General features: G+C 44.1%; 2 protein-coding genes across 8 annotated transcripts in view; both read left to right on the top strand.

Moving 5' to 3' along the window:
• Positions 1 to 1,992, top strand: part of CASP7 (caspase 7) — a 30,837-nt gene extending 28,845 nt beyond the window's left edge. For all 4 annotated transcript variants that reach the window (XM_086680925.1, XM_025917944.2, XM_086680926.1 and 1 more), the window contains one exon: positions 364 to 1,992. In XM_086680925.1, the coding sequence (XP_086537051.1) occupies positions 364 to 587 (224 nt within the window). In that variant the 3' untranslated portion in view covers positions 588 to 1,992. The remainder of the gene's footprint in view (positions 1 to 363) is intronic.
• Positions 1,993 to 5,826: 3,834 nt separating this feature from the next.
• PLEKHS1 (pleckstrin homology domain containing S1) overlaps positions 5,827 to 12,485 on the top strand; it is a 33,628-nt gene continuing 26,969 nt past the window's right edge. For all 4 annotated transcript variants that reach the window (XM_025918321.2, XM_086680923.1, XM_086680922.1 and 1 more), the window contains exon 1: positions 5,827 to 6,717. In XM_025918321.2, coding sequence (XP_025774106.2) covers positions 6,683 to 6,717 — 35 coding nt within the window. In that variant the 5' untranslated portion in view covers positions 5,827 to 6,682. The remainder of the gene's footprint in view (positions 6,718 to 12,485) is intronic.

A 12,485-nucleotide genomic window follows, 5' to 3' on the forward strand; every position in this document is an offset into this window, starting at 1 on the left:
GAAATCTCCTGCAAATTCCTCTCTTGTGAGGCTTGGATTGGAAAGTAGCTCTGCCCCCAGAGGACAGCGAGGAGTTCCAGAGTTAACAAAGTGCTTCTCCGCATTTCCTTTGAGCACTTGGGTATTTGATATGCATCCACGCAGGAACACCAGGCCTTGCGTTGAGTATCTTTACACAGCCTTCTAAACCTATGATGTGTGCTCTCTGAGCACACGAGCATAATTCTCACCGGGGACTTGCACGCAGAGAAGAGTAAGATAATTTCAGAAAAGCAGGTGTGGAGGCCCCGTACACCAAGAGCTCATTCTTGGTGGTGCGGCCAGGCCAGCCGATCTGATCATCTCCTTTCTGTCTTGTTGAAGGCTATTACTCATGGAGGAACCCGGGCAGCGGGTCCTGGTTTGTGCAGGCCCTGTGCTCCATCCTGAACGAGCATGGCAAGAGCCTGGAGATCCTGCATATCCTCACCAGGGTGAACAACAGGGTGGCCAGGCACTTTGAGTCCCAGTCTGATGACCCCTACTTCCACGAGAAGAAGCAGATCCCATGTGTGGTCTCTATGCTCACCAAGGAACTCTACTTCTGAAAATAACCATCCCAGGGATGCATTCTAGCCGAAAAGCTACGGATCATTTGTTCATGAGTCTTTTTTTTTTTTTTTTTTTTTAATGCTCTTGAAATACCAAGAAATTCTAAAGGATTTTAATTTCAGGAACACTTGTTGATTCAACAGGAAAGAAACTTTTCTGTCTGGTGCTGTCTTACATACCTATGTTTTGGGAGAGTTGTTTTTTTTTTTTTTTTTTTTTTTTTTTTACAATGTTATCCATTTGATGACTTCGTAATTTCTTCTTAAGACTAATTTTCTGTTTGTACTTTTCTCCTTGTTGTCTCATTTAGTACATACAACAAAAACGACCTCTGCAGATGACTCTCGGCTGTGCCCACCATGATCAGTGGTGACACGGCAGACAGAGTCCTATTTGCACCTGGCAAAGAGCGTTCCAGTGCTTGAGAAAAAGCTGTGTGTGTTCTCCTGTATTGCAGAAAGTGGGTATTGAGTGTGATTTGAGTGATTTTTCATTGGCTTAAGGCAGATTCTCACGCAAAAATTCCCAGAGAAGTTAAAGGAGAGAGAAAAAAATCAACGAATCTAATACGTATCAGACAGAAAACAGAAGCCATACTAGGTGTTTCAATAGAGGGGTTTTAATAGAGGAGATTGACTTACAAAGATAATCAAAAAGAAGCCAAATAAAAGGAATCTGGTACCACCGAGGGCTATGAAAAGGTGTGGTTCCCTTAATCCAGAAGCTGGGGTAGCCCACAGGAACTGGCCACATGGGCATGGTGGGAGCTGCCTGGTGAGAGCTGGGATCACCCAGGGATAGTGGGGGTTGGAGCCATGGCACAGACAAAGCCCCTGCCTGAGATGGGGCAATACCAGCCGAGTCAGATGTGGAAAAATACCCCAGCTTCATCTCTCCTGCCCTGAGTCTCCCCCTGGCACCCTACCCTACCAGCATTACCTGGAAGCCAGCTGTCAAGGGCCCTTGGAAATGTGATTTCATGCAGTACAGAGCACAGCAAAGCCTAGTGAGGCAGGGCAGGAACAAGAAATGGATATCAGAATGGCCCATAATGTGAATAGAAGTCATTATATTACCTGATGTTCAGCGATTCCTCCATTCAGTCATTTATTCATTGCGTTGTCAGATAATCTACGTATTGCCCACTCTGTGCAAAATAATCTTTTTTTAGCTTTAACATATACCTGGAACTTGTTAGATTATTCCAAGCCTCGTTCTGAGTAAATTTCTTGTTACCTCTAATTCTATTATGTGGGCAACGTTTATGGCAAAGATTCTCGCACTTTGTTTACAAGGTTACTTTTTGAATTCTTGATAAGTTACTATTTTATTCTGCCTAATAACTGGTTAACACACAGATGTTCATATTTATTGATTAAAATGTGGTTGCTTAATTCCTAACCTGCTCAGTTTGCTTTCCTTCTAAAGTTTTTTATGGCAGTGGAAAAATGGGAAAACAGGATACGAATTGACCTCACTGACTTGACCTCAACACATAATATAATTCATGTTTCTTTTGACGCTGGAACACCAATAGAACAGTAAGTAAATCATCACTTAGGAAGCTCAGAATCTTCATGTAAAAGGTTAGTTAGCTTAGAAAGCTGGTTGCAGTGGGCTACCATTTATTAATTTGGCAACAAAGATGGAGTAGAAGTATTTTCTATATCAATAAGAACATTAACTTTAGGGCCAGTTTATTAGATTTGTCTCTGGTTTCCTGCCATCTAAAGTATACCAAATGTACGAAATTTAAGTGTAGATCATGAATCAAGAATCAACAAGCATTCATCCTATCTTTCTCAGAATTCACCAGCTGTGTGTTCTTTGGAAAATAGACCGTCCTATTTAAGGAGCCTCTCATGGAAATAAATGTGCCTAAGTGCATTGTGATTGGAAGTAAAAATTATAGCACTCTAGTTACTTACCTTGTAAGCTCGCTTAAAGATCCCAAATGTCAGGGTTTGGGGCTTTTTACAAAATTCTCTGAGCGATCATAGGTATTAAGGTCACAAATAATGAACATTCCTTCATGTCCTTTAGACGCGCGGTGTAAATGGCTGTTAAGAAAGAGCCTTCATCCTTGAATACTTCATTGGGCAGACACTATGCTTATCAAGATCCGAAATCCTGTTCCAAGTTGGTTATGTGCTCAGTCACACCTCCATTCTTAAACTTTTCTGATCCTTTTACAAACCAAAGTTCTGATAAGCACTCAAACCTGGTGATTACACATTCCTAGTTGTCATTGTTATTTAGAATGCAAGCTGCCCCTTGCAGGAGGAACAGGCAAAAAGCACCCTCTTGGCTCATGAGGAAGACAGTGCACGTGTGTGCTGTCCTTGCTGGGACAATGGGCTCAAATCAGGGTTTCTCTTTAGTTTTTCTCAAGGTGCCATCAGCCTGTTTTAAGTGTTAGCTATTAATAACACTCGCAGTCCGCTTTAGGCTCTGCCCTGAGCGTTTTCTCTGAGCAAATTTCCATAAACCATCTAAGCCTATTGTGTTTATGAATTGCCCAAAATAGGTCTCAGAGTGCTGGAGTTCAGTGTATTCGCATGATTTAAAGCCTCGAGGAAAGAAAGGCTTTTCTGTGAGAAAGAAGATGATGTCTTCCGGAAGGGCACAGAGCCTAGGCGACAAATTATTTTGTCCAGTCTCGCAGCCTATCACCTGAAATCTTGTCACCAGCTACTCTGGTCACCGGAGATTGCCTTTGGACTCCGTAGGAGCACACTCCTGCTTGTAGGCCCTTTTCCAGCAAACATCTGGCCAAGTGAGAAGGAGGTGGTCACTGGGTTAAAGCAGCAATTCATCTGTGTCATGAGGCAGGGAGACAAATTAACAGCAGCCTAGATATCACTACTTTCTGAAGGCATGTGACCCTTAAGAGTTCTGCAAAGATACGCAGATTGAAATACTAAAGCCCTACTGAATGCTGGGTGTTGGATTAGGGGTGGGGCTAAAAAAGATGACCAGGAAATGATGCTTTCCCCAGAGGAGGTTAACAAATCACGCCAGTAAAACGGTGGCTGTAAAGGAGTTGTGCTCACATTACTCTGGAATGCAGATAAGGGGGTGTCCCACTGCTTGAGGATTCCGAGAGGGGTTCCTGGAGGAAATATCAAATCCTCTTTGATTTTAGCCACCCCAGAAAGGGTGAGAGGAGGCAGTACAGAAGGGGAATTTTTTTTTTTTAATGTGACTTTTTCACTTTAGAGGTTCTCAAGCTCTGGATGCCTGAGAATCCTAGGGGATCTGTGTATGAAGCAGATTCCTGCACCCCCATCGACCCCCCATTGTAATTCTGTATTCCTGGAATGGAGACCAGGAACCTGCTCATTTAACAAACCTACCTGGATATTCTTATGTAGGGGTTTTATACTGATCTCAAAAGTCTCCCTTGCAGATCAGCAAGGCCTAAATGAAACAGCTGGAAAGAGATCACCAAAGGGCCAGCAACGTATTGGCTGTTCACAAGAGCCGGTGTCTTAGCTCAGGCTGCTGTAACATCACCGTGGAGTGGGCGGCTTAACCAACAAACATATGTTTCTCACAGTTCTGGAGGCTGGCTGGGAAGTCTAAGATCAAGGTGCTGGCAGATTCCGTGTCTGGTGAGAGTCCACTTCCTGGATCATAGATTTCACCTTTCTGCTGTATCCTCACATGACAGGAGGGATAAGGAGCTTTCAGGGGTCTCTTATGAGGGCACTAATCCATTCATGAGGAGCCTACCCTCACAATCTAATCACCTCCCAAAGGACCCACCTTCCCATGTCACCATATTGGGGGCCAGGACTTCAACATATGAATTTTAGGGAGACACAAACATTCAGTCCGTACCACCTGGCTAGCCATCTTACCCCAAGATTGAAGAGCAAAGGATCCAAGGCACGCATGTGCTTGGGAGTACAGACCGCTTGCCCAGGAACTTCAGAGGCTGTACAGGAGCCTCAAGGCCATGGCAACTTTTAGAGGAAGCCCATGACATGTCAGGAAGGAGCAGATGGCAGACGGCTTGCAGTGGATGGGTCCAGGTGCACTGCTTCTCCAGCTGCTTTCAGCAGGCACACTTCTTTCTTCTTCCTCTCCAATCACTTAGGCAATCATTTCTAAAGAAGATAGGCCACCCATGTTTTCCCTCCTCTGGTACTTCATGGGTACCACAATGCAAAACACTCCCTTTGACAACATTACTAACATGTTTAAAGGAACTTCCCTCTACAACACCTTTCATTATGATTACATTATTATAATACAGTATTCTAATAAGTGTTAAGTAGGGAAGGGAAAAAAACCAATTTTCAAGTGAATGTTTTTTTCATACCAGGGTAAGGGGCTAACTCTTAAAAGCTTAGGAAAATCAGCTTTTGCAAATTATCTTTTCTGAAGCTTCCAGCTGTATTGGATGCTGACAGGTTTTTAAGCACTGAGATGAAAGAGACAAATTCTTTTTCTTTTGCATGGCTAATTGCAATTCTGCTGAGCACTATGAAGCCTGCTTTCCTCTTGAGACATTTGCCAGCATACGTTAATCGCACAAATATTTACAGACTGCTAAAGCACAGGGGCAGCTTATACCAAAAAAGATACAGAACACTTGAGAAAAAAAAAAAAAAAAAAAGCCTTTCTGACACATCACATTTGTGGCCAGCTACCCAGAATCAGTGTAAACTATTTGCCCCTTAGCCTCAGCCAATGTGTTTAAAGAACATTGTCCCTGGGTTGATTTAGTGTTTACTTGGCTGCTAAAGTCTTTCTTCAAAAGCCTTGACACTTCTTTCCCTCAGGGTTAAAAATAAGGTTTCCAAAAATGTATATTCATCTTATGGGTTGCTGTATTGTCAACCATTAATCTCTCAGGCCACCCAGATGGCACGGAAGAGGTCTATCCAATGGTTTCCGAACCCCAAGGAGCTTCAGGAAGCTAAACAGAGCAAGCTAGACGACTTGACTAGCAAAGCCACAAACTCTTAGTACCACCTTGTTCTCCTACCATGCTAGTTAAGAACAAAGGCTCTGGACTCCCGACAGCCCTGTTCAAATCCTTGCTTTGTCACTTCCAAGTTGAATGACCTTGAAGAATCTCTCAACCTCCATAAACCTTGTTTCTCCATCTTAAAATGGAAATAGTCCTATGTAGGTAAGAGCCTGTAAGGAGTAAATGAAACAATGGATACAAAACACTTAGCACAATGCCTGGCACACAGAAACTCCTGAATAAATGTTTGATGGTGTTTTTTAAACCAGTCTGAACGTATAAATAATTTAGGCCACACAAAGAAGAGAGGGCAAGGTGGGAAAAAAGGAAGTACAAGTGGATTCTAATATCCAAAAGAGCCTCTTTTGAGAATAATGGCTACCCATGCAGAAGAGAGGAGGGACACGGGCAGGAGCTCAAACTGGCGAGTTGCTAAAAGATCACAGGAAGGCAAGAGAGTGTTATAGCCTCAAGCCAAAGCTTCAGGGTATACAGATGCCCGGGAAAATACAGGATGCCCAGTTAAGTTAGAATTTCAGACAAACATTTTTTGGGGATAAGTATATCCCAAATATTGCATGGAACATACTTATGTTAACAAAAAATTATTGCTGGGGCACCTGGGTCTCTGAGTTGGTTGAGCGTCCGACTTCGGCTCAGGTCATGATCTCACATTCGTGGGTTCAAGGCCTGCATCAGGCTCTGTGCTGACAGCTCAGAGCCTGGAGCCTGCATCGGATTCTGTCTCCCTCTCTCTCTGCCCCTCCCCTGCTCGCTCTGTGTCTGTCTCTCAAAACTGAAATTAAAACATTAAAAAGTTAAAAAAAAAAAACTTAAAAAAATTATTGCTTAATTGAAATTCCAATGTAACTGGGAATCCTGTTTCTGAGAGGTTTTTTTTTTTTTTTTTTTTTTTGATTGTTTTTGTTTGTTCTGTTTCATTTTGTTGTTACTGTTTTGGTTTTTTGTTGTTGTTTTGTTTGTTTGTTTTGCTCCATGTGGCCGCCCTGGCCCTAACTTCGCAGACAGCTGCTCTGGCTGTCCTCACCTCATCTTGGCCCTGAATTCCCACCTCACGTTGAGAGGAGTCAGAGAAATAATGTGTGGGAAATGGCTTTGCAAACTCCAAAGAACTATAACATCAAGTAAGGAGACATTTCTTTCAGTGGGCGTTGTTATGAAAACACTGAGTCATCAAGCAAGAGCTGGGTCTTTGTGAATTTAAGGAGATGTATGGAAAATTCCGAGGAGTTTGGGGAGTGTATTCAGAAGGGGAGCCTCAAAGGACCCCAACGAGAGGGACTAGACGTGATGCTGGCCAACTGTGGCTGCACTGAGACTTACCTGGAGTGCTTTTCCGGTCCCCAGGGAGCACCTAGACCAAGTGAGTCAGGACCTCTGAGAGTGGGGCCAGGACCAGTGTCGTTAAACCTCTCCATGTGATTCCATTTTGTAGCTGACCTTGCAGACCAGTGGTAGAATACACCTGTAAAAGGGACGTTGAACAGGTGAGACACCTTGGGCCCTGGGGTCCCCGGGAGGGTTAGTTAACACCCCTTAGTGAGGTTGGATGTAAGAAGGGGAGGGGAAAAAAAAGAAGAAGAACAAGGGAGGAGGGAATTTGTAACGATAAGATTTATCCCATCTGCCTTTTAAAATTCTTTTTTTAATGTTTTAAAATAATATAAATACCCAGGGCAAATTTTTTAAGCCAGGAGGTTTGAATGTGAGTGAAAAGGAGTGGGTTAAATAAGAAAAGCAGGCGGGAATTTTCTATATTTAATCAAGCAGCACCTAACAGCCACACACCCAGTGGGGACAGTGGTCCCTCTCATTTGGGAGGGCCAAAGGATCCATTTGTGATTGAGAAGAACTGTGTTGGAGGGTTGTACTTTCCGTGAAGTCACAGATGGCTCACAATTTTTCTTCTAACTTATGACAGGACTTGTGGTAGCTGAGGACCAATTTCTCTTTCAGGCACAAAGATTTAGAAGGTGTGGGTGGTTATGTAAAAATGTAGGAATTCATGTGCTGAGTAAGTGACACCTACATGAGAAGCCACCACTTGTCTTTGATTAGCCATGACAGTCACCTAACAGGAAGTGTGTATTTTCAATCAACAAATATTTATTGAACTGTGTGCTGAGCACTGTTCTTGGCATTGGTATAGAACAGGTAATAAAACCCTCTTGGTCCTCATGGAATTTATATTTCAGTAGAAAAGACAGTTCATATAATTTCAGAAAGTGAGAAGAGGGTATACGGAAAGATATAGGAGGATAAGGAGCTCAGGAATGGTGGAATGGGCAGAGGGCAAGTTAAGTTAGGTGGAAGGCTGAGAAAGCCCTTTCTAATGCCTACATCTGAGCAGAAGCTTGAATAGAGTGAAGGGTGCACCATGTGGATATGTGAAAAAGGGTTGTAAGCAGAACAAGCAGCAAGTGCAAAGGCCCTGAGGCAGCTACCACCTGGTCCTGTTTAAGAAACATCAAGAAAGCCAGTGCTGCAGAGCAGGGTGCTGGGAAATAAGGATGAAAGGCAGACAGGACCAGATCATGTAGGGGCTTTCGATCAAGGTGAGCACCTTGGATTTTGTGCTAATGCAGTGGGATGGAAGCCATTGGAGGAATTTGAGCAGGGAAGCGGTAGGATCTGATGAACTGTTGTGAAAGACACAATAGAGGGAAAGAGTGGAAGAAGGGAGCCCAGGTGGGAAGCTGTTGCTGTCATTGCCTAGGTTAGGTGGGATGATGGCGGGTTGGAGCGGCCATGGAGGTTATGAAAGTGGTCGGATGTGGACTTTATTTTGGAGGTAGAGCCAGCAGGAGTTGCCGACAGATTTGAAGTGAGATTGTGAGAGAAAGCTAGAAACTGAGGATGCCCCCCAGGTTTATGGCACAAGTAGGTACGTAAATGGTGCCAATTCCCAAGATTGGTAACACATTTGGTAGGAAGGGTGCAAGCAGTGAAATCAACATTGGTGTTTTGCACAAGCTGCGTGAGCTACCTATCAGACAGCTGAGGTGGACCCTTCCGCGAACCCCCCCAATCCCCATTCTCCCTGTATTAGTTCTCAATGGCTGCAGGAACAAATGAGTGCACATTCAGTCACTTAAAACAGCACCAATTGGTTCTCTTAGAGTTACCGAGGTCAGAAATCTAAAATCCAGGTGTTGGTAGAACTGTGATCCTTCTGAGGATTTCAGGGGAGAATATATTTCCTTGCTTTTTCCAGCATCTAGAGACTGCCCACATTCCTTCTCCCTTGGTCCCTTTCACTATGTTCAACCCAGGAATGTAGCATTTTTTCTCTCCTGTAACCAAATGCCTCCCTCCTCTAATGACCCTTGTGATCACATCAGGCCCCTCTGGCTAAACCAGGATAATCTTTCCATTTCAAGATCCTTAACTTACACCTGCATGCAAGGTAACGTAAGGTAACGTATTCATAGACTCCCGGGAGTAGGATGCAGACATCTTGGGGGGACCATTATTTAGCCTTATCACTACTTCCTTATCCTCAAAAAACCCTGATGGAGGTCAAAAGAGCAAGGCGCCTAACTGAAACACCACCTTTCCCAGGCCTACTTGCACAGAAAGGTGCCCAGAGCATCTTGGAAAGGAAACCAGTGCATGCTGATGGTGGTCACCCCTATCCCTCATTTTCATCACTTCAGGGCAATGGCCTGCTCTCAAGTGCCAACAGCCACAGGCCTTTGCCTGAAGAGTCCCTCTGGTCTCCTGAGCCCACTTTGCTACATGTACGACAGGCCAGAAGTGCCCAAAATTAATGTCCCCCCGGTGATTGACAGGAATCGGTGTATAAATACCCCAATTCCCTCCCCCTGGATGAGATAACAGGTAGGGGGTATGCTGGCTCCCTGAGTTTCTCAGTGGGCTTCAGCTCCAGTGACCCTTAGTGGTAACTTACCTGATATCAAGCCTTTTATCAACCAGCTTCCCTTCTTGGTTGTGAAACAGGAAAAATAATATAATATCTGCCTCGTGTCCCTCAAAAGGTTTTTGTGTGTCCAGAAGGAGACACTGCAAATGCTTTGTAAATGGTAAACTACAGAATCATTTAAGGGGGTATTACGAGACCCACAGACTATTAGGGCTGTTGAGTACCTGAAGGTCATCTTGTTACCCCAGAAAGAGAAAGAGGACAACTCCAAGGGCTAATGAATGGAAACAGACCAGAAGGATAAATGTGGTGTCCTAATTCTGGATCTGGTGGGGTTTGGCTCTATCATGATGTTTATTACTAAGTTCTCTCTTAGATGATTTCTAAGCCTCCTGGGGCCTCTACTTATTCATATGAAACATAGAAAGAATGGCCTGCAGTGACACTGTCACTATGTAGAGTACTTTGGGAGAGTCTTCAAAATCAGGGAGCCCAGCCCCTCTCATTAGAGGTGGGGCTTATGCATAATCTCAGTTGCAAATTGCAGACACAATGCCATTAATTTATTTGACAAAGATTTGTAAAGAACTTACTACCTTCTGAGCACTATTGTAAATTCTTTACAAACATCTGCTCATTTAATTTCTATAACCACTCTATCAAGTAAGTACTATTATCATTCTCACTTTAGAGACGAGGAGACTGAAGCATAGAGAGGTTACATGACTTCTCCAAGATCACATAGCAATGTGCTCCAAGAGCATAGCAATGAACCCGGGAAGTCTGACTCCATGCTCAAAAATGCTGTGCAGTGCTGGGGCACTCGAGGGGCTCAGTTGATTAAGCATCCGACTCTTGGTTTTGTCTCAGGTCACTATTTCAGGCCCCATGTCAGGCTCCATGCTGACAGTGCAGAGCCTGCTTGGGATTCCCTCCCCCTCTCTTCTGCCCCTCCCCTGCTCACTCTCTATTCCCCCCCTCAAAATAAATACATAAACATCTTAAAAAGAACACAAAAAAACTATGTCAAAAATACTGTACTATGCTGAGTTGCCTTCTTTTTTATCATTTTCTCCTTCCAAATTACCTCTCACATCTATCCCTGGGCCAGTTCCTAGTGTTCAAATCATAACATCTCTCAATCAAAATGATTTCCATTTGCACAAGACAATTTAATGTAAATTGACTTAAATAGTCAAGGGAATATCAGTTCCTCCTAATCAGTGAGTCCAGAGGAAGGATGGAATTCAAGCATGGTTTGACCCTAAGTTTGCCAGTCATCAAGACAGAAGCTCTGCATCTCTGTAATTCTTTCAGCTCTGCCCTTTCTTTATCCTGTCTTTTTATTTATTTATTTATTTTTGGTTCGCATCCCTCAAGGAAGCAAAATGCTCTTCCATCCACACATTGCACTATCCAGAGAAAGAAAGGGAGCCTTTGACCCAGCATCCCACTCATGAGGCAGGTTACTTCTGCCTCTGAACCAGTGGCTGAGGCCAAGGCTGGGATCCAGAGAGTGTCTGCTATCTAAGAATCATGTGCACCCCAGGGATAATTAGGAGGAAGTGGGAGGGTAGGAAGGCTTCAAGGCCCAGATGAGGTGCCACCTTCTCCACAAGATCTCCCTTTTGGTCTCATCATCTTCCATCTTTGGAAGAATAGCTCCTTTCTCTGAATTCCCGTGTCTCTTGATCTGCGTTGCTCTGACACCATTCACCACTTCATATTCATCATTTTGGATTCCTCCTGGATCATCTCCACTTGACTCTCCACTATTTCCCACTCTTTTCTGCTCTGTTCACCCCAGCAGATGGGCCATTTCTCTTTTGTAACCCATTCCCATCAGATTTTCTATTCTACACCGTGGCACGAAAATAGCGCTTGCCAAGATCGTGCCCTCCATCTTGCCAAATCCAGTGACCAGTTCTCAGTTCTCCCCTTGCTCACCCTCTTGGCAGCAAGTGACGTAGGGGACCCCTCTCTCTGCTCAAAGCGTTTGCTTCCACCCCCAGATACCACATGGTTTTGTGTTGTCATGTACTTCTCTGTTCTTTTCTACTCTCTTTTGCTGGCATCTCCCCCATCCTACCCCACCCCCACCCACCTCTGCTCTCTCCACGAGGGCCGTGGTTTTGACAGTGGCCACGTTCCCCTTCCTACAACCACTGCTCCCATGTCATGGCACCTGACCCACAGCTACTACTCTTATCAGAATCTGGAAACACTGCCCCCTCTCTTCTTATCCCCGCAGACCTGGAGGTGGTAAAGGTTTCCCACTATTGCTAGACAATGAATGCTTCATCATGCCTTGCTGGGTCTCTTAATGCAGTCAACACCTCTGTAGACCATCCCTTCAATAACTCTCTTCCATAAATCCTTGGAGTGTGCTCTTTCCTGATAGGACTGACTAGCACTCTGCCTGTTTCCTTATGTCACTTATCTCCCATATTAGCTTATAAGGTCACTAAGAACAAAGTCTGTTTTTAATTCTTTTATCCCCAGGAGTGCTTGCTATCCAACTGGTACCAATAAATGCTGAAACAAAGCATTCTTTCTTATTAACTGCTTTCAGCTTAAACAGGAAGTGAAAGCAATAAAAGCATTTAAACACACACACACACACACACACACACACACACACACACACACCTCCCAGGACAAAAGGCAGAAGGATGAAATAATGCTAAATTCTGATGTTAGGAGTTTTTGCCTGATTTTTCAAATTCATGATGTATTCAAAATCCATATGGATCATGCTTTTTCCTCTCCAGGCCCAGAAATTAAAGAGAGTTACTTCTATTACAATAGAAATTGAAGTACAGGGGCACCTGGGTGGCTCAGTTGGTTAAGTGTCCAGCTTTGGCTCAGATCATGGTGTTATGGTTCATGAGTTTGAGCCCCACTCAGAGCCTGGAACCTGCTTCAGATTCTGTGTCTCCCTCTCTCTCTGCCCCTCCCCTGCTCTCACTCTCCCTCTCTCTCTCTCTCTCGAAAATGAGTACACATAGA

This window comes from Puma concolor, chromosome D2, assembly GCF_028749965.1.
Source record: "Puma concolor isolate L17-30 chromosome D2, mPumCon1.1.hap2, whole genome shotgun sequence".
Taxonomy (NCBI): domain Eukaryota; kingdom Metazoa; phylum Chordata; class Mammalia; order Carnivora; family Felidae; genus Puma; species Puma concolor.